General features: G+C 44.6%; 1 protein-coding gene across 2 annotated transcripts in view; it reads right to left on the reverse strand.

The window, feature by feature from the left end:
• Positions 1-5,151: 5,151 nt before the first annotated feature.
• LOC126474110 (esterase FE4-like) overlaps positions 5,152-19,399 on the reverse strand; it is a 111,996-nt gene continuing 97,748 nt past the window's right edge. Inside the window, exons 9-10 of one of the 2 annotated variants that reach the window (XM_050101535.1) lie at positions 18,073-18,208; positions 5,152-5,430 (exon numbers count right to left, since the gene is read on the reverse strand). In XM_050101535.1, the coding sequence (XP_049957492.1) occupies positions 5,283-5,430; positions 18,073-18,208 (284 nt within the window). In that variant the 3' untranslated portion in view covers positions 5,152-5,282. The remainder of the gene's footprint in view (positions 5,431-18,072; positions 18,209-19,399) is intronic. The other variant, XM_050101536.1, reaches the window with a different exon arrangement.

Below are 19,399 nucleotides of genomic sequence, written 5' to 3' on the forward strand. Positions count from 1 at the left end.
ACAGTAATGAGCTGCAAATGTTTTCAGCAGATGTCTTGAGATGCAAGGAAGTTAGAAATAAATGTATATTTCTGACCAACAAACTTAACAGTTCTTAATTTATGGTTTTCCACCTCACAAACATTTTTAACGTAGTTTATTTCCTCAAAAAGTTCAGCTTTACATATTTCTTTCAAAACATTTTCCAAACTCTGCTAAAGTTTTAAGACTTTGCTGGAACAACTTCCATAGAAGAGGAATTCGAGCTGAGCCGTGTCAAATGGTTTCAGCACATGAAATGGGTAACCCCATTTTTTTAATGTGGTTAATTTGTATCTCGTAAGATAATCTTGATGCGTCCAAAGAATCTGAATCTTTCAGCAAGCCATCTCTTGGAATGCACTAAACAAAGACGGACGTTTCATACTTCAAAAGTTTTCCTTCTTCCCCAGTTTCACTTTTCTCATCAATATTTCTAACTCCTAACTCGTATAGAACTTCATTTGCTGCCTCAATAGTTTTTATTGTTGGTGAAAGCATTTTCAATTGGCTCTGAATGAAACAGAGCGAAAGTACTGATGAAGGACCCCTAAAGAACGATTTAAAGATACGACATTAAGATTTTAAGAAGTCGTAAATATCAATAGGTCTGTTAACAGCCAGTTTCAAGGAAACCCATCTGTTTTTAACACTACGAAACACTTGTTTATATCGTACTTCACGAAACTCGCAAAACTCTTTCAGTTATTCAGCACAAATGATGAATGTGCCGAAATATGGAAGAATTTTGTTTACAATGGCTTCGATGTGTACTGGAAGAATATCAGCCCTTGTTTGTACTGCATTATGCACTACGTGCGTTGCACAACATACACCATGAATTTGTTTTCCGGCTAAGCTTCTAGTCTTGCGAAAACGTTCTGCCCCTTTCTTCCCGTGCTTCCAAGGATTGTATTGCAGTTTTCACTACAGAAAGCAACAGATTTATCCCTCAGATGAAATTAAGAACTTCCATGATAAGATTTGTTATAACATCAGCCGTTACACCTGTCATATTCTGGAAGTTAAATCACCTTTACTTGAATGCCCTAAGAATCACTGATATCAATTTCACGCTTTTGTGATTGGAGGTGTGCACCATAACTGAAATGTACTAGGCATCTTTCAGCTCATCACACATTTGGTGCATTGCATATGGAGCCGACACATTTGTTATCACAGATTCATGCTCTGTTCTGGAGCAGGTAAATTTCTTGTCACACCTCTTCCTGGTGATCACAGCAGCGCACCCCATTTATCTGAATGAAAGGTTATGTTTCACTGGCTGGAAGGTTAGCAAACCTTCCTCAGCAGAAATACGCTTTATAATGACACTATTGTCACGTTTTGTAGCAAAAGACGTCATAGCTTGTGACGCAGTTTGCTTGAAAAAACAAACTTCTGTTTCTTCACAATGTATTGTACATCAAATCGACCTCCGTGGCCGATTGAAAAAGCGCTTTGACGCAACAAAAATATAAGTTCTCGCTTTGCTGTTCTAATCTAAACACAGCTTTAATTCCACCGCTAAATAAATACTTTCTTTTTGGAATTTCTGTGAAAAGTTTGCAATACATCGCATCAAATAAAGTAAGAGTCCTCTAAAAAGACACTTCTAACACGACGATCTGGAGCAATATGAAGTGCACAAAGATAGCTTTTCTGATAAACTGTGCTTCATGTACAAGCATTAAGACAATGAGCACGAAACTCCCAGCACTCTTTTGCAACTTCACTACTGCAGCGCTGTCATGTATAAACACACGGTGAAACGATCGTGTATTGTGTACATGGAGTGCAGAAACACATTTAAATTACAAATGGATCGTATTTCGGAGCTTATTGTGGCTCTACAAATATGAAAATATGTTTTGGAAAATGGGATAATATAAAATGTTTTCACTTTTTAAGACAGAGCAGTATTGAAAATGGAGAGATGGAAAACGAATTACAATAGTTTGTGCTGACACTTCAGACGTCAACAAAGATTGCCAGAGGTGAAAAAAGTGATCAATAGCAGATAAACATCTTGAGGTTGGCTCGGATAGGACACAGTAACTTTGGATTTGTAGTTAGGCACTTTACCAGTGAGCCACCTAGCCAAACATTTCAAAATATACGGGACGGTTAGTGAATAATGGGACAATTTATGTCCCGTATGTATTTTGTCGGGAGAACTGGACACTTGAACAAAGTCTAGAACAACTCCATAAAGTACAGAACGTGTGGGCACCCTACGCTAAGGCGCCTCCCTCTAGGGCGCCACCAGCTACGGCACTCCCTCAGCCGGCGCCTGGCAAACCAGCTCCTTCGGAACTGGCACCCCCTACTGGGATGCCGCTGGCTCCTACGCTGATTTCTCCTGCGCCGCCGGTGCCTTCGCCGCCGTCACCAGCACTTCACTGCCGGCGTCTCTACTGGCTCCGGCTCCGTTCTTTCTGACCCTACTGCTCTAGTGTAGCCAGCTCCTCTGCCGCTAGCCCAGTCGCTGGCTCTCTTGAGTTCCAGGTAGCGCCCTTGGGCATTCCCACTCTATGGGCACTCCATCTCCAGCCGCTGGTGCTATCACTACTCTTTTTTACGCTTCCACCGATTCTGGCCCATCACCTCCTCACACGACACACATTTTTCCACTAGTATGTGCTTCACACAGGCTTCAGGTGTCCTCTTTCCCGTCACAGGAGCTTCCCTTCTCAGTATTGCCTCCTTCTCTGACAGATGCCTTCAAGGCGAGCGTTCTTCATTCTTTGACCTTACCCCACATCACCTCAACCTGGTCGCCACCCTCGTATACCTTTTATCATAGTCATCTCTTGCAGCCTCTGGTCGCGGGAGTTTCGCCACAAGTCCCAGACCCCCTTGCTTCGCTGCTTCGGTTGTCGTTGTTAACAATGTCCCTGTATGTCTCTTGCTCTTCCTTATTTTCCCCCTCCACCAGTCTGCAGGGCAGCTGCCTACCACTGCCCCAGCTGATGCTGTTTCTGCCTTCTGCCAGAAGCCAGGATCCTTGGCTACTCTTCCTTCTTGGGCACCACCTGTTCCTGGCGATGAGCTGTCCACTGGCCTCCTGGGACTCTTCCACTGTCGTATCTGGTACCAGCTGCTACCTCTCACACCACTATTGGCTGGCTGGCTCCATCGACTTCCTCAAGTCCTGGCAGCTGCTGTTCGTCAAACGCCTGCCTCCCATTGGCCGGTGGAGCCCTGCTGCTTTCTTCCCAGCAAGCCTACGTCAACACTACAAGGCGCGTCTTGTAGCCTCCGCACTGGGCGCCTGTCACAGTCTGTTCCAGCTCCACCAGTTCTCTTGCCGCCGTCCTTGGCGCCTCCTCGGTTACCAGCATCACTGGCACCTTCGACGCTATCGAATTTCACACCACAGGCCCGCATGCTGCTGGCCCGTGCGCCGCAGCCCACTCGCCATCCTCCAACATTGGCTCCTCCCTGGTGATTCCTGTGGAATCGGCTCCAGATTCCTGCATGCGCCTTCTAAATACTGTCATCTCGTCTGTAGGCCAGAGGCCTGTGGCATACAGCTGGTGGCTTACGTTAAAACTACACGTCTTACGACAGAGGTCTGTGAGTTCGTGGCTCATCTTGCCTGCGACAGAGACTGCAATGTGTGAGGGCCCCACATCTACCGAATACAGCCAGCGATAGCTCGCATCCATGAGGCACGTGACCAAGACAACTTCCCTGTATTCCTCCGCCGGGAAGCCATTATAGGACACTGCCAGCAGCTCGCCAGTGAGTGTGAATTCTTTTCCCGACATCGTCGTCTCCACATCTCAAGTGCAGCGAGTCTACTCGCCAGTGCCGCTACTGAAGCTTGTGACACGGTCTCAATAGTGACCGAGAGCGTACTCTGCTTTTACATTCCAGAACTGTTACCGCGATTACAAAAAATATGATGAGGTCAGGACGATCTTTACGTTCCTTTTACGGGGAAACTATTTTAGTTGCTAAAGTTATTCTGTATTTTCTTCATAATAAAGTTCTATTGTTCTTAGTTACCGGGGCGCCTGTCTCTGTTTATGCGTCTCTAGCCCACAATGGCATACTACAGAAATGAGGTACGGAATTAGAGGACTGGCCTCAGCTGAGGTCGGTAGCTACAGCTAGAGGCTCTGTATTCGGCACGAGTATTGATTGTGTATCTGTTAGTGCGTTCGTGTGACAGATTTTATCCCTGCAAAACGGAGGTGCAGGATTCTGACATTTTAATACTTTAGTAGAGCTATGAACCGTTTTTTTAAAGTGAAACCTAAAAATACATACAGCATCCTGAGATCATTATTTATTGTACTCGAAGGCTATAGAAAGAGAATCGGAGGACATACACGTCCAACCAAAGGAAAGACGTTGAAGTTATAAGCTAAGTTAGTATACATAAAATTTGTGTTTTAATGATCCACATAGAGTCAGAAAACAAGCTGATTAGCTAGTCAACAAGCAACAACTGAAAACTGAGGCTGCCGACCGCGGTGACCGAGCGGTTCTAGGCGCTACAGTCTGGAACTGCGTGACCGCTACGGTCGCAGGTTCGAATCGTGCCTCGGGCATGGATGTGTGTGATGTCCTTAAGTTAGTTAGGTTTAATTAGTTCTGAGTTCTAGGGGACTGTTGACCTCAGAAGTTAAGTCCCATAGTGCTTAGAGCCTTTTGAACCATTTGAACCAAAACTGAGACTCTACAGCGTAAAGTATTTTATAAAATCCATTTAACCGTCAGCTGTTTATTTGTCCCATTATTCATCTACTGGTTTCAATTATTAACCATCATCCATGATATAGGGTAGAGTACAACAGATTAGATAAAAGCATCCAATATTTCGTCTTCCTTTGAAGCTGAACAATATCGAAATTATGCAGTGAAATTGTACAAACACCTAAGACAATTATTTCAGGTGTTTGTACAGTTTCACTGGATAACTCCAATACTGTCCAGCATCAAAGGAATATGGGATGCTTGTAAGTAATCTGTTGTAACCTACATCTTGCATTTGATTAATAACCGAAACCGGTAGATGACTGATGATCCAACAACAGCTGATGGTTAAAATGCAACCATAAAGCAGGTCGCAGGAGGAACACTAAGAATAAAGGTTTGATTTTACTTTCCGAGACTAGTATGTAGTTTCTGGCACAGTTTTGCTTTTCCTGTCCTTTGAATTAAAATTTATTTCTCTTTCGAAGAAAAAATCATAAATTATCAGCGGTTTGTTACAATCACAGTTTCATCACAGGTGTTCGATGCCGTCTTTCTCAGAAAGGAAGTGAGTTCCAAAAGTCGATCCGCTTCTGTGACAGCCCCTTCTTTACTTCCAACTTCTCACCAATGTCCAGAAACTCCAGCCCATCGTCTGACGTTACTCTTGGCCAATGCACCGGCGCGTCATTCGGTGTTGGATTTCTGCAAAAATATAAAATAATGCAGTGAGGAAATTCCTGAATTTCTAATACAGTGTGTATAAAAACAAGATACTTTCTTTCTTCAATTCATTCAGTGTTGACGCTTGTGTCGTGTCTATTGTTCGTAAAATATTTGAACTAACAAAATCTCCGTCACACGTATGAATACATTATCTACTGCATAATACATTTGGAAGCCTGCGGGTTCCTTGTCATTTTTATTTCAGTGGAGGTTACATGTTCATTCTAGTACCGATTTGCTCCATCTAGATACAAAGTATACACTGATCAGCCAGCACATTACGACCGCCTACCTTAAAGCAGGTATGTCCATCTTTGGCAGTGATAACAGCGGCGACGCATCGAGGCATGTAAGTAATGACGCCTTGGTAGGTCGCTGGAGGGTGTTGGTACGACATCTGCGCGCACAAGCCATCAAATTCCCGTGAATTGCGGGGAAGGGAGCGATGAGCTCTGAGAACACGTTCAATTACATCCCAGATGTGTTCGATCGGGTCCAGATGTTGACGAGTTGGGGGGGGGGGGGGGGTCAGCATATCAATTGGAACTTGCCACTGTGTTCCTCGCACTAATCCTTCACACTCCTGGGTTTATGGCTTCAAATGGCTCTGAGCACTATGGGACTTAACTACTGGGATCATCAGTCCCCTAGAACATAGAACTACTTAAACCTAACTAACCTAAGGACATCACACACATCCATGCCCGGGGCAGGATTCGAACCTGCGACCGTAGTGGCCGCGCGGTTCCACACTGTAGCGCCTAGAACCGCTCGGCTACCGCGGCCGGCCTGGGTTTATGACGTGACGCATTGTCTTGCTGAAAAATGTCACTGCCGTCGGAAAACATGATCGTCATGAAGGGGTATGTTGTCCGCAACCAGAGTACGATACTTCTTGGCCGTCATGGTGCCTTACAAGATCTTCACTGGACCCATGGAAGTCCACGTGAATGTTCCCCAGAGCATAGTTGAACCGCCGCCGGCTTGCATACGTCCCGCACTACAAGTGTCAAGAAGTTGTTTCCCTGGAAGACGACGGATTGGCGCCCTCCCATCGGCATGATGAAGAAGGTATCGGGATTCATGAGACCTTGCAACGCTCTGTCACTGTGCCGAAGTCCAGTGCCGATGATGACGAGCCCATTTTAGTCATAGTTGTCGATGTGGTGGTGTTAACATTGACATATGCATGGGTCGTCGTACGCGGAGGCTCGTCGTTTAAGTGTTCGGTGCACTTTGTGGTTCAAATGGTTCAAATGGCTCTGAGCACTATGCGACTTAACTTCTGAGGTCATCAGTCGCATAGAACTTAGAACTAATTAAACCTAACTAACTTAAGGACATCACACACATCCATGCCCGAGGCAGGACTCGAACCTGCGACCGTAGCGGTCGCTCGGTTCCAGACTGTAGCGCCCAGAACCGCACGGCCACTCCGGCCGGCTGCACTTTGTGCTCAGACACATTTGTAGTCTGTCAAGCATTAAACGCTGATGTTAGTTCCGCACAGTTCGCCGCATGTCCTGTTTTACCAGGCTGCCCAGCCTAAGACGTCCGACATCTGTAACGAGAGGTGTTTGCCCCACCTCAGGAAGTCTGGACGTCGTTTCACCATGTGTTGAAGACATTCGCCACAGCACTCCTCGAACACCCAACAAGTTGTGTGCGGTTACCGAAATGCTCATGCCGAGCCTCCGGGCCATCATAATCTGCCCTCGGTCAAACTACGATACGTCGCGCGCCTTCCCCATTCTACGTAAGGACAACACGCTTACTGATACGACATGCATCGTGCGTGTGTCTGAGTAGCTGTCATTCATCGTGCGTGTGTCTGAGTAGCTGTCATTCCTCGTCAGATGACGATGCTATCGCCTGGACGGTTTTATGTGGATTGTAGGTCAGTGGTCATAATATGCTGCCTGATCAGTGTACATGTGCACATCACTCTCAAAATGATTTCATTTGATTTATCAGAATCGTATTCTCACAATACAGCACTAGGTGCATATAGAGACTGTTTGGCTGCCTTGAACGAACTGGAACTAAATAAATTCCACTAAAATACACACTATGAAGCCACAGGCTACGACATGCATTGTGGAGTAAATAATAAATTAAAGTGACTAAAGGAGGATTTCTTAACCGAAATATTCAAACACACACTTTGTCACAGAAAACCATAAATGATTTATAAATGAGATAAAGTGGAGGTAAGATCGGCGTTGTACGTCGTATTAAAGTAGTAGAAATGAATATGATCACGAGATATAGATTCCATCAAAGATGTTCATATTACTACATTCTTAAGAAAGGAGAAATGTGCGGAATACGCTCACTTAAAAACGATGAAACTTCTCAGTAATAGTTATCAGTTCTGTACTTTTAGAGTTAATCAAAAACAGAATCAGAGACATCTACCTGGAATTCTGGAGGACTTCAGTTCTCTGAAGATGACGGCACCGATCTCTCGTGGTTTGAACTACACGAGTAACCGATAGAGTCAGGCGGACCCGTAACTGCTCGAAAGCAGCCAAGCTCTTACAGATATTCGTCGAAGACAGGTCCAAGGGTGCACTTTTCTCACGGAGTGGGCCCAAGTTTGCTCAGCAGAGATTTGGTCAAATGAACTGTGACCGCACATGAACCTACACGTGTGTGGGGTATTCCTCAAGACATTCTGACACATTTAGGGAGTGATGGACGGGTGCAATGTGTTGTTGAAGATACAGATTCATATGGGCCTGGTAAGCGTGACGTGCTATATGTGAACAAACGACCGTTTGGTAATAGTTCCTGTGAAGGCATGATTCCAATATGGCGACTGGTGCGACTTAAGCGACGCATTGGAATACCACCTTGATACGTTCGGTGAGAGGATGGCAGACGTATCAACGGTTGCATGAACATAGCTACGTGCATGAATGGTGTGCTGTTGACATGCAGAATGCATCGAATCATGCTTTTTCAGACGAATTGGACCTTGCCGTTGAAACCTGATTGGTAGGTACTCAGAGAGCGCACAGGATAAGGTTACGGTTGTGGATGGGGCCGTAAACAATTACTGTGGGCTACACAATCAAACACACTTATTTACACATTGCTTTAAAGATCATAATTAACAATACGGCTGAAGGCCTAGTTAAAGAAAACTTGAGACGCTAAAAAATCACAATCTAAAACAAACACAACAAATGGTGCTCAGAAGTGTTCCAAGGGTTGGCCTGGGAAGGTAGCTGAAACGTAATGTGAGGTGAGACAGGCAGCCAAGAGTTGAGGTTAAATAATCGGATGGCAACCCAAACTAGGGACGGCGCAAAGACCGACCAACAATTTAATCAATTCCCTTCCGTCCGACCAATGGCACAACGATGGAAAATACCAGCCGAGGACGAGGATGCGAACAGCACTACTTCTTCAGAAATTGGCGTCTAAAAACAGCCAAGGGAACAATAACCACTCTAAGCAAAATATGAACCAAACAACTTAAAAGACTGTCGAACTACACGCCGTGCCGGACAGCATCAACATGACGAGGAAAGGCACACTGTCAGAAAACTAAGCTAACGACCAGGGCATGTAAGTGGGGCCTTAACGGCTACAGGGCAGAAAATACCGCTGGTGCACTTCACTGGTAAGTAACAGTCAATTTAACAACTAGTCACAATATAGGAAGACGGCTGCAAGATTTCGCCGACTCCAACACGTTGTACGTTGCTGCTAGCCCGAACGGCCCAGGGAGCAACAACCCGCAAATAAACGAAGAGATGTCACAATAGTTGAGGTTTCAGAACGGGTTAACTGATGCCTCCAATTCAGCGTCCAGTTTCGGTGGGCAACGAACTTTATCGCTCTCGCAGCTAGCGCCTCACGATCCGACAGCGCGTGCACGCCGCCACCTGTCCCGCCCTGGCCTGGCGCCGCAGAAACTTCCTCGCTGCTCCGTCCCAACCGACTGACCGCCTGCAGCAAGCAGACAGCATTAAGATAGCTGCTCAGTCAAACCCACAGAAGCTACACACGGTTCCACGAAAACGCTTCCACAAACAACTCGGACAATACTACAACCAGTGACTATGGAACAACAAGAACGAATCACACGTCGACACACACGGAGAGCCCAGAAGTGGTCGGCGACGAAATACACGTCGTCCGATGAGACGACCGACCGAACTACCAACCAAGGTCGTCCCCACTCAAGTCATGTGTGTCGGCAACGGTCGGGCGAGTCATGGCTGTCCGGACCTCATTGGTGCTCCGTCCCGACTGAACTCCCAACGCACGACGACCCGGAAATAACAGCGGTCGTTGCAAAGATAGTACGACAGTGCTCTTATCGATAAGCGCTACTGCTGCTACTCACGGGCAGGCAAGCCAGCATCTTAGTGATGCCAGAAAATCGAATAATAAACGGGACAGCAGTACCGCAAAGACAAGATGTCAAGCAATAAACGGCATGAACACGAGCCACGCACGGCTCAGCCGTAAGTGCGTACCAGCATCTGTATACATATATTTCTGAAAGATACTGTGGAATGAATGACAGAGGGTACTAACCATTGCACCATATATTAAGGTTCATCCCTTCTCATTTACGTTTGTAGTGCGGGAAGAATGATTCAAAAATGGTTCAAATAGCTCTGAGCACTATGGGACTTAACATCTGTGGTCATCAGTCCCCTAGAACTTAGAACTACTTAAACCTAACTAACCTAAGAACGTCACACACATCCATGCCCGAGGCAGGATTCGAACCTGCGACCGTAGCAGTCGCGCGGTTCCGGACTGCGCGCCTAGAACCGCTAGACCACCGCGGCCGGCGAAGAATGATTGTTTACATGTTTATGCACGCTACGGGAGCGAGACTTATTACTTTTGGATTTCCAACTTGATACTGGTTCTTCAAGTATGGCAAGTAGGGTTTCACTGGATATTTAGCTACTACCTTCTAGCGTTTGCCAGATTATGTTCTCCAACGTTTCCGTGTTGCTCTGCCATGGACTAAACAATATTATGCTGCCTTTCTTTGTATGTATTCCATAGCCTCTGCTAGTTCTGTCTGGTATGAATCCCACACACTTCAATAATATTCTAGGATGGGTAGCACGAGTGGTTTTTCAAGAAATTTCCTTTATGCACTGTCCAGCCAAGAAATTGTGAAACGTCATCCTGGGGAAGCACCATCCTACCCATGCGACCCTCCCTCACTGCTCCCTCCTTTGACAGCGTTGCTGCCTCTGGATCACGGGTTCCTGGGTTCGATTCCAGGCCGGGTTGGAGGATTTCCTCTGCCCAGAGATTGACTGTCTGTGTTGTCCTCATCATTCCATTGTCATCATCATCATCATCATCATCATCATTGAGCCGTGCGCGCCTCGCGGTCATGCCGTTTATTGCTCGTCATCTTGTTTCTATGGTTCTGTTGCCTCTTTCTTATTCAATTTTTTTGACGTCACTAAGTTGCTGGTTTGCTTGCCCATGAGTGGCAGCAGCAGCGCTTATTGATAATTGCACTGTGGTACTATCTCTGGAGCAACCGTTAGTATTTCCGAGTCGGGAGTTCAGTTGGAGACGGAACGCCAGTGAGGTGCGGACAGTCAGTACTCGCGGATCACTGGCGACACACATGAACTGTCAGACGGAAGCAGACTGGAGCGGGAACGACCGCTGGTTGGTCGTTCGGTCGGTCGTCTCATCGGGCGACGTGTATTTGGTCTTCCGATCGCTTCTGGGCGTCTTCAATTGACCATCTTGTGATACTTGGGTCGGTTCTTTCTTGTGCAGAGATGTCGGATGGCCAATGGGCCAGTGTTCCCTCTGCATGGTTGGGTCCGAGCCAATGTGCCCGGGTCGCCGTGTCTCTGGAGTTCCCAACGGACATGGAATTGAGTCGGGTTGGAGCTGCAGTGAGCTCCGGACAGCCAAGACTCGCCCGACCGTTGCCGACACTCATAACTTGAGGGGGGAAGACCCTTGTTGGTCGTTCGGTCGGCCGTCTCATCGGACGACGTGTATTTGGCCGCCGACCGCTTATGGAAACTCTGTGTGTGTGTGACTTGCCCTTTTTCCTTGTTGTTCCACGGTGGTTGGTTTTAGGATTGTTGGAGCTCTTGGTGCAAATGTTTACGTGGAACTGTGTGTAGTTTCTGTGATTTCCGCTGAGCAGATGAATGCTGTCTGCTTACTGCAGTAGCCAGTTGGTCGGTTGCGACGGAGCAGCGAGGATTGGGGTGTTGGTTGGTTCTTCAGCCGCCCGTAGGTCGTACTGCTACCCGATTATTTAGTATTACGCTTGGCTGCCTGTCTCACCCGCCTGTCTAACTGCTGTTAGAGTTTCCTACGCAGGCCGACCCTTGGAACACTTCTGAGCACCACTGTTTTGCTGTGTGTGCTTGTGATTTTCTTTTGTCGCAAGTACTGTGCCAGGCCTTATGCCGCGTATTAATTTTGTCTGTTCTACGTTTAGTATATGGACTTCAGCCGGGCCTTATCCGAAGTATTTGAAGACTAGGCCTCCAGCAGTGTTTTATTTAAAATTATTTTTTGCTCTGTATTTAGGCCTTCAGCCGCGTTTTTTTTTTTCAATTTGTGTCTTTTAGCCGTAATGTGTAACTCTGTCTGTAAGGTTTCTCTTTAATTATCTTGAATTCTTAAAATGGCCTTCAGCCGTACTGTGTAAATGCTTAACTTAAGATTTGTCTTTAATTATTTTGAATAATTGTTTGGGCCTTATCCGTCAAGATATTTCAAGTTTTCTTAAGATGGTTTTCTGTTGTACTGTGTAAATGCTTGTCGTTAAAGGTTGCCTTTTATTATGTTGAAATATGATTGGGCTTTCAGCCGAGGGATTAATTTAAATATTCATTGATATCGCTTTTAGCCGAAATTGGTAAATGCTTGCCTATTAAAGAATTTCCTATGCTGATCTCAAATATTATTTGGACCTTTAGCAGAGAAGATATTTTAATTTTACTTAAGTAAAGCCTTCAGCCGTTTGTCTAAATTCTGGTGCCTTAAAAGGAATTATTTAAGGATATTTTAATTTTACTTAAGTAAGACCTTCAGCCGTTTCTCTAAATCCTTGTGTTCTAACAGGAAATATTTAAACTATATTATTGAGAAGTTACTTGGGCAGTCAGCCGTGAATTGATCCTTGTTGTTTTAAAGAGAAAACTGTACATTGATTTTCGAGGAATAAAGTTGTGTGTTCTTGTGTAACTAACAGTAACTGATCTTGGCTCCTTTCCACAACCTGATCCGTTCTGTCCTGCGAACCCAGATTGCAATCATCATCATTCGTAACTAGATTGGACTGTGTAAAAATTGGGGCTTTGTACGGGTGCTGATGATCGCGCAGTTGAGCGCCCCGAAAACCAAACATCATCATTATCATCATAATTCTTTCTTGACCATTAAGGTACAAAATACCGCTCCCCCTCCACATCCTTTAACTAGAGCAGTTGATTGATCGATGGAAGTTTTGTGCTGCACATCATAGGGAGAGGATCAGATTTGTTTGGAATCCAAAAATTAAATTTATTATTATTCCAATTGCCTGAGTTTCGTCCTACTACTCTCGACGTCACAGGAATCGATGTCGTGTTGCGTCACATCGACATCATGTCACATCAACGTCATGATGCTCTCGGCATAATGGTGGCACGTATTACGAGATATTTATTAATTACGTCACGGCATATTATGTAAAATGGCTGCATACATTAACGTAATATGTGATGTGGTGCGCTTTGACAATGCAGCGAATACCTAAATTAATGACGTCAAGGCGTATTATGCTAAACAGTTGCAAATATGTAATTTATGGTGTAACACAATGTGACTATGCAGTGTGAGGCTAAATTACTATCTTGCTGTGACTTGCTGTGTTAAGAAGTTCGTAACTGCCTGCCGCATATCCTCGTCTGACAGGAATCATCAACCACTCAAGGCCTCCTTTAAGCAACGGAAGGCATGATAATCGCACAAGGAGCGATCAGGATTATAAGGTGTTGTCTACAGTTGGCTCACTTACGCGCAACGACATTTGCGATGTGAGGACCTGTATTGTCATGAAGACCACAACGGAACTTGGTGCTCCATTCTGCAACTGATAGACATTATTCATTCGCCAATGGAGATGGATGCCTACCGGTGTTTGTCCTTGGCCAACCAAGAGTAGAAAAACGTTACGTTGGTCCCTTTTGGACGCATTTGATCATAACGTCGCCGTGGTTCACTTTTCCACTTTTGCCGCACTCACGTTGGAAAGACAAGATTCCCACACTAATCCCTTCTCTACTTGTCAGTGCTTATATACCCACATTGGAGGCACGCGACTTTGCATACGCGTTGCAGTAATGCCCTCAAAGGGAAACTTTTTTAGCGCCCCTTACAATAAAATGTATGATGTAAAACACTGGTGTGACGTCGTAGGAAAACTCCATGTGCTCTGCAGCTTTACCGATTTCCAAGACTTTCAACCAAAACGCCCATATATACGATATTTACAACGATTAGCACACTCAGACGTTGTTCCTAGCTAGGCATACGTGACAAGGCTTGAACGTATTTTATTTTTGACTTGACCACAGCTGCTCTAAATTCTGCCATTACTTTCTCGCAATGTAAATTACGATTTCTCAAAATTTCATTCTGGTGACACCCTTAGTAGGCGTCGAAACCTAGGTAAACTGTGCCAAACAGTTATTTGCCACCAGTTGGCTCTATAATTCCTATGTTTGAGAAACGCACAGTGCTACAAATATGCACATAACCACGTGGCCGAAGCCGAAATAAATCGAACAACTAACACGACGCCCGTGCCCTATCCTTTCCAAGCAATTGTAGGAAAATTTCCACTATTTAAACAACGTTTGTGTAAACATTTCTGACACGACCGACCAGATTCCTGTCAGAAAAGACACTGCTACTAAATCAAGCATTCAGGGAGTGACATACAGTCCACGTTAATAAGGCCAAACCCGTCGTAAACCGCCGGCATTCGCTAACGGAAGTCAGTTGACCGCTCTGCAGATACGCGTTGCTAACAGTTTAAGTGCCAAGCGCTGCTCTACCCTCCACTCTTTCTCTTTGTGGCAATAAGAAATTAACTCTTCCTACTCCCCAGCCATCCCGCTTTTAATACTAGAGCTCATTTGTGAACGACGTAACCTTTGGCAGGCAGATGAAAATACAAAAGACAATATTTAAACAAATAAACTGTTGGTACACCCCTATATTAATAGTGTGTGGCTTCGCCTTAAGACTCCTAAATAACTATGGTAAAATCTGAGTAAGTAAACTTACTGTAGCTCATTATTGTAACAAAATACGTCGATTCTGCAGTGAAGTATTCAAGAAAAAACACATTCTTCATCGTACGTTCCGTAAGCACACAACGGCGGAGATCTCATCCCTCAGTTACTAATAACAGTTCTATCGATTTCGCTCAAGATTCCAAAGACGCATACGGGAATACCGACCCGAACAATTAGTACATAAACTAACAGTAACTTGCAGACAACTCAGGCACCTAGCTGCCAGTAACCGTCGGAGAACGAAGTCCTACACCCCCGTGACAGTTTAGACTCCCTAACATTGGATAGGATTGGTCCAGGAAGATACTTCCACTTACTTTAGTAGGCGTTCCCACTATCAACAGTTGCCTGTTCTCAGATGCCACAAATTGCCAACCTTGTCTTCCCCATGGCTTTGGCTGTGGTTCCCATCCACGCTGCCCTCGGTCTGCGTCGGCCCCTTCTCCCTGGCAGAGACCAGTTAAGCAAACACTGCGGCCAATTTTGTTCTTCCATCCGTCGGACGCGTCCATACCATCTCAGCGCTGGAGTATCAGTCGTATGTTTGACTGATTCCAACACATCCATCTCCATTCTTGCATATTTATTCCTCACTCTATCACAAGCATCAGTCTGTGATCTTGCAAATCAGTTTTCATCCATCCTAAAACTTTTAGAACAATGGATTTTTCCACCATACAATGATAATCACGTAATCCTTCACATCGACTCCTTAGAATAATCACTCTTTTGATTGGGAAATGATTATATGTTGCATCCTTGACCGAAGCACTTGTAAATCCGTATTATTTCCCTAAAATATCGTATGCAAGTGATAAATACTCGGAGTTATGTATTAGATCAACCCAGACGGATAGACAGATGCCTTCGGTGGTTTGTTACCAGTGGCTTAGCGTAGGAGGATGGGGAACATACTTTTATGTGTATCAGGGAGGTAATTTGTAACGTCAGGTGAACTATTGTAAGTAGGCTGTTTAGGTTTTCTTATTGGTAACGCCACGTAGCGCTCTGTATGAAAATCACTGGCTGTGCTGTGTGCAGTCTGTGGATGGTTTACATTGTTGTTGGCGATTGTAGTGTTGGGCAGTTGGCTGTTAGCAGCGCGTAGCGTTGCGCAGTTGGAGGCGAGCCGCCAGCAGTGGTGGATGTGGGGAGAGAGATGGCGAAGTTTTGAAATTTGTAAGACTGGATGTCATGAACTGCTACATATATTATGACTATTAAGGTAAATACATCATTTGTTCTCTATCAAAATCTTTCATTTGCTAACTATGCCTATCAGTAGTTAGTGCCCTCAGTAGTTAGAATCTTTTAAAAGCTGGCAGTAGTGGCGCTCGCTATATTGCAGTAGTTCGAGTAACAAAGATTTTTGTGAGGTAAGTGATTTGTGAAAGATATAGGTTAATGTTAGTCAGGGCCATTCTTTTGTAGGGATTATTGAAAGTCAGATTGCGTTGCGCTAAAAATATTGTGTGACAGTTTAAGCACAGTCAAGTATAATTTTTCAAAAGGGGACGTTTCATAACTGCCCAACACTACAATGGCCAACAACAATGTAAACCAGCCACAGACTGCACACAGCACAGCCAGTGATTTTCATACAGAGCGCTACGTGGCGTTACCAATAAGGAAACCTGAACAGCCTACTTACACTATCTTTATACATAACCATTCCTATCTTCACATTCCACGTTTGCTTTCCCACTACCAGAGTAGAATGATCACCTTAAAACGTTTTACAGCAAGATTCATAGCGTATGTGACAACAGGTGGAGAGTTAGGGGTGTGGGTGGGGGGGCTGCGCTAACAGTACTTACGTTCCGAACTGGGAGTCGCGACTCGGCCGTTTGACGGTTGTTTACCGGGCCAGTTTGGGCTACAACTCTCCGTAGCGCGCGACGATCAGATATACCAGGACGACCGCGTGCCGTCTGTTCATATTTGAACGCTGTTGCTCCAATTTTTAAGAAAACCAGCCATCTTGAGCGATTTTAATATTAATGAAACATATCACAGCAGTAACGTTTAGCCCCCTCCCCTCGATAGTCAATCTTGTAGGCGTGCAGGCGTGACATCACTTTTGTTTTGTGTATATTTGGTATCTTTTCTTTCGAATATGTCCGAAAGAACAGACACCACCCACCCACCCACCCACCACACACACACACACACACACACACACACACACACACACACACACACACACACACATATATATATATATATATATATATTAGGCGATGACGGCCAATGATCCCTTCAGTGCAGATGCACACCAAGTAGGAATCGGCGAGTTGCCTCGAGTAATGAGGCTAACGAAAAGGGGCAGTGCGTCAGATATTTGTGGTATAAGTTGAGAATTTGGGTGTGATGGGAGGCATGCTAGGCTTGTCCGTGCAGTTGTTGTGACCACTGTGTCCGAATGGCGAAGCAGTCAGCACGTCTGCAACATTAGCAGAAGACCCAGGTTCGATTCCTGGTCTGGCACGAATTTTCGACTTGCCCCACTGGTATAAATCAATTTCCTCCGCCAGCTAATGCTTTTAATTCCTTTGTGTCTTGATCGGTGTCGTCTGTTCGTTGGGGAAAGTTAACTTTGATACTCAAATTGAATTATTTAAATGAGGAACTTTTTAACTACTCAACTGAAAGGTCCGTGTTCAGTATCAGTCATCTCACCAGCATCTTGAATAGGCAATCGGATTTTGTGAATTAATTTTATATTATTCTCTTTCTTTTGTGGCAATGGGAAGGGCAGTACGCGTGGCTTCGCCACGTGTTGTGTCTGCCCACAAAATGTCAAATCCTAAGAAGATCTCATAAGAAAATTCCAGCACTGAGTTTGAAATGTTGTTGAATAACGAGGACAAAAGTGACACAGATCCACAAAATAGAAGATATAACATGGCTCGAAGTATTGTTATGGCTGATGACAATGCATACGTGAATTAAAAAGAGATGATGTCTCTTGTTGTTGGTTCTTGCGCAAACTAATCGTTGAAGGAAAGAGAAAGAAACTAGTGTTTGTCAGTGCCAAAATTTGAGAAGTGTTTCTTAATCTATCGAGTCATGACTGTACAGTTTATGTGCTCCAGTGTACCTAATTTCAACGTATTAACAAATGCAGTGTTTTTACTGACGCCCACCCTCTGTGTATTGGGGCATTAAATCCTAACGTATGTTTTTCATTTTCATGGGTCAGATTCCTATTATACATGGCAGAACTGTTTGATTATCGAGATAGTATTGTCTGTCAGTTACAGGTTCTCTTTTTCTTTCTTTTCTCTTCAGATGACTGCATACGTACCCTGTTCTAGCGAAGTCTGTCCAGAGTTTAGTCATCGTCTTCACGACTTGAGTATCCTTTGCTGGCAGCTCTCCAGATGTTGAAATGTAGGGGTTCTTTGAAAATAAGTATAAGAGTTCGTCTCCATGTGCGGCACCTGAAATATAGTATGCTATAAGCTTTACACCTTCTTCCTTTTCACGACGTATGAGTTTTCTGTTATAGATATAAAAAACGAAATGTGGAAGTAGCGTCAAACGGCGAATCTTACGGACAAAAATGGAAGAGGTTACTGAACCACCAACATGTTGGCTCCGACGGGATCCTGAATGAATCCAAACTCCTCTCAGAAAAAAAAATAGTTTTGCATTACTTATTGAATAACGCTCGTAATTTTGCGTAACGATGGTGTAACAGAGTGAATAGAAACGGACATCAGGGTACACTAACAACAGCCGGCATATATTTGTGCACACGGATATTTTTACTCAGTGTTTGAAGATAATTCTTACACAAAGGACTAAAGTTGCCGTTATCGCGACAGAAGTGGATATCTTAAGACGCTAAAACAAAAGCCACGGGAATAATGCTGGTGACTGTTATGGCACAGTCGTTAAATAAAGAAATAGGTATGTAACAATGAATAATGAAACCTGTTCAAGCTTTGCTGCCAGAGATCTCAGATAAGACACTTGTAATTGCTGATTCTATCAAGAACGTATAGAAAAATAACGTGACACAAGCACCAATATTTTGTGTCCAGAGTAGCACTATTTTCTTTTTAATGGGCTCGCAGTTGTGGAAAGCGATTATTGTCAGGCTTCTACGGCAGAAGATAGAGGCGTAGTGTGTAAAACGACAAATCAAAATGATCTAGGTCCTGTATTCGATACCAGACACTAATTAGATATGGGAAAATATCATCAGCAGTGGTAGTAGCGAACATGCAGTTTGGAAACTTTTCATTTCTGCAAAATCCGTTGTTAAAGAGGGCGGAGAGATGGAGCCTCAGGGCATCCTCTCGCCCTTGGGGTGGGAAACGGCCTTTTCAGTGATAAGAACCAAATATGACCGATGGAATGAGAGCGCAAAAACCAAAGGAAACTACTGCATTAAGACGCAGAATGTGTTCAAAGAAGCATTGCCTGCAATTGAAACTGTCGGGACGATATCTCCTTGGGAAGAAATTCTGAGTTAGATGCTTATTCCGATGTCCAGAAGTTGACTCCCAAGGAGGGGATGATCACGAGAAGAAGATTTAGAAACCAACGAAACGGTAACACTCTGCGGGTGTAAGAGGCTTGAAGCTAATAAGAAAGCTAGAAAATCAGAGAAGGCAGATGCACTA

The sequence above is a fragment of the Schistocerca serialis genome, chromosome 4, assembly GCF_023864345.2.
Source record: "Schistocerca serialis cubense isolate TAMUIC-IGC-003099 chromosome 4, iqSchSeri2.2, whole genome shotgun sequence".
Lineage (NCBI taxonomy): Eukaryota > Metazoa > Arthropoda > Insecta > Orthoptera > Acrididae > Schistocerca > Schistocerca serialis.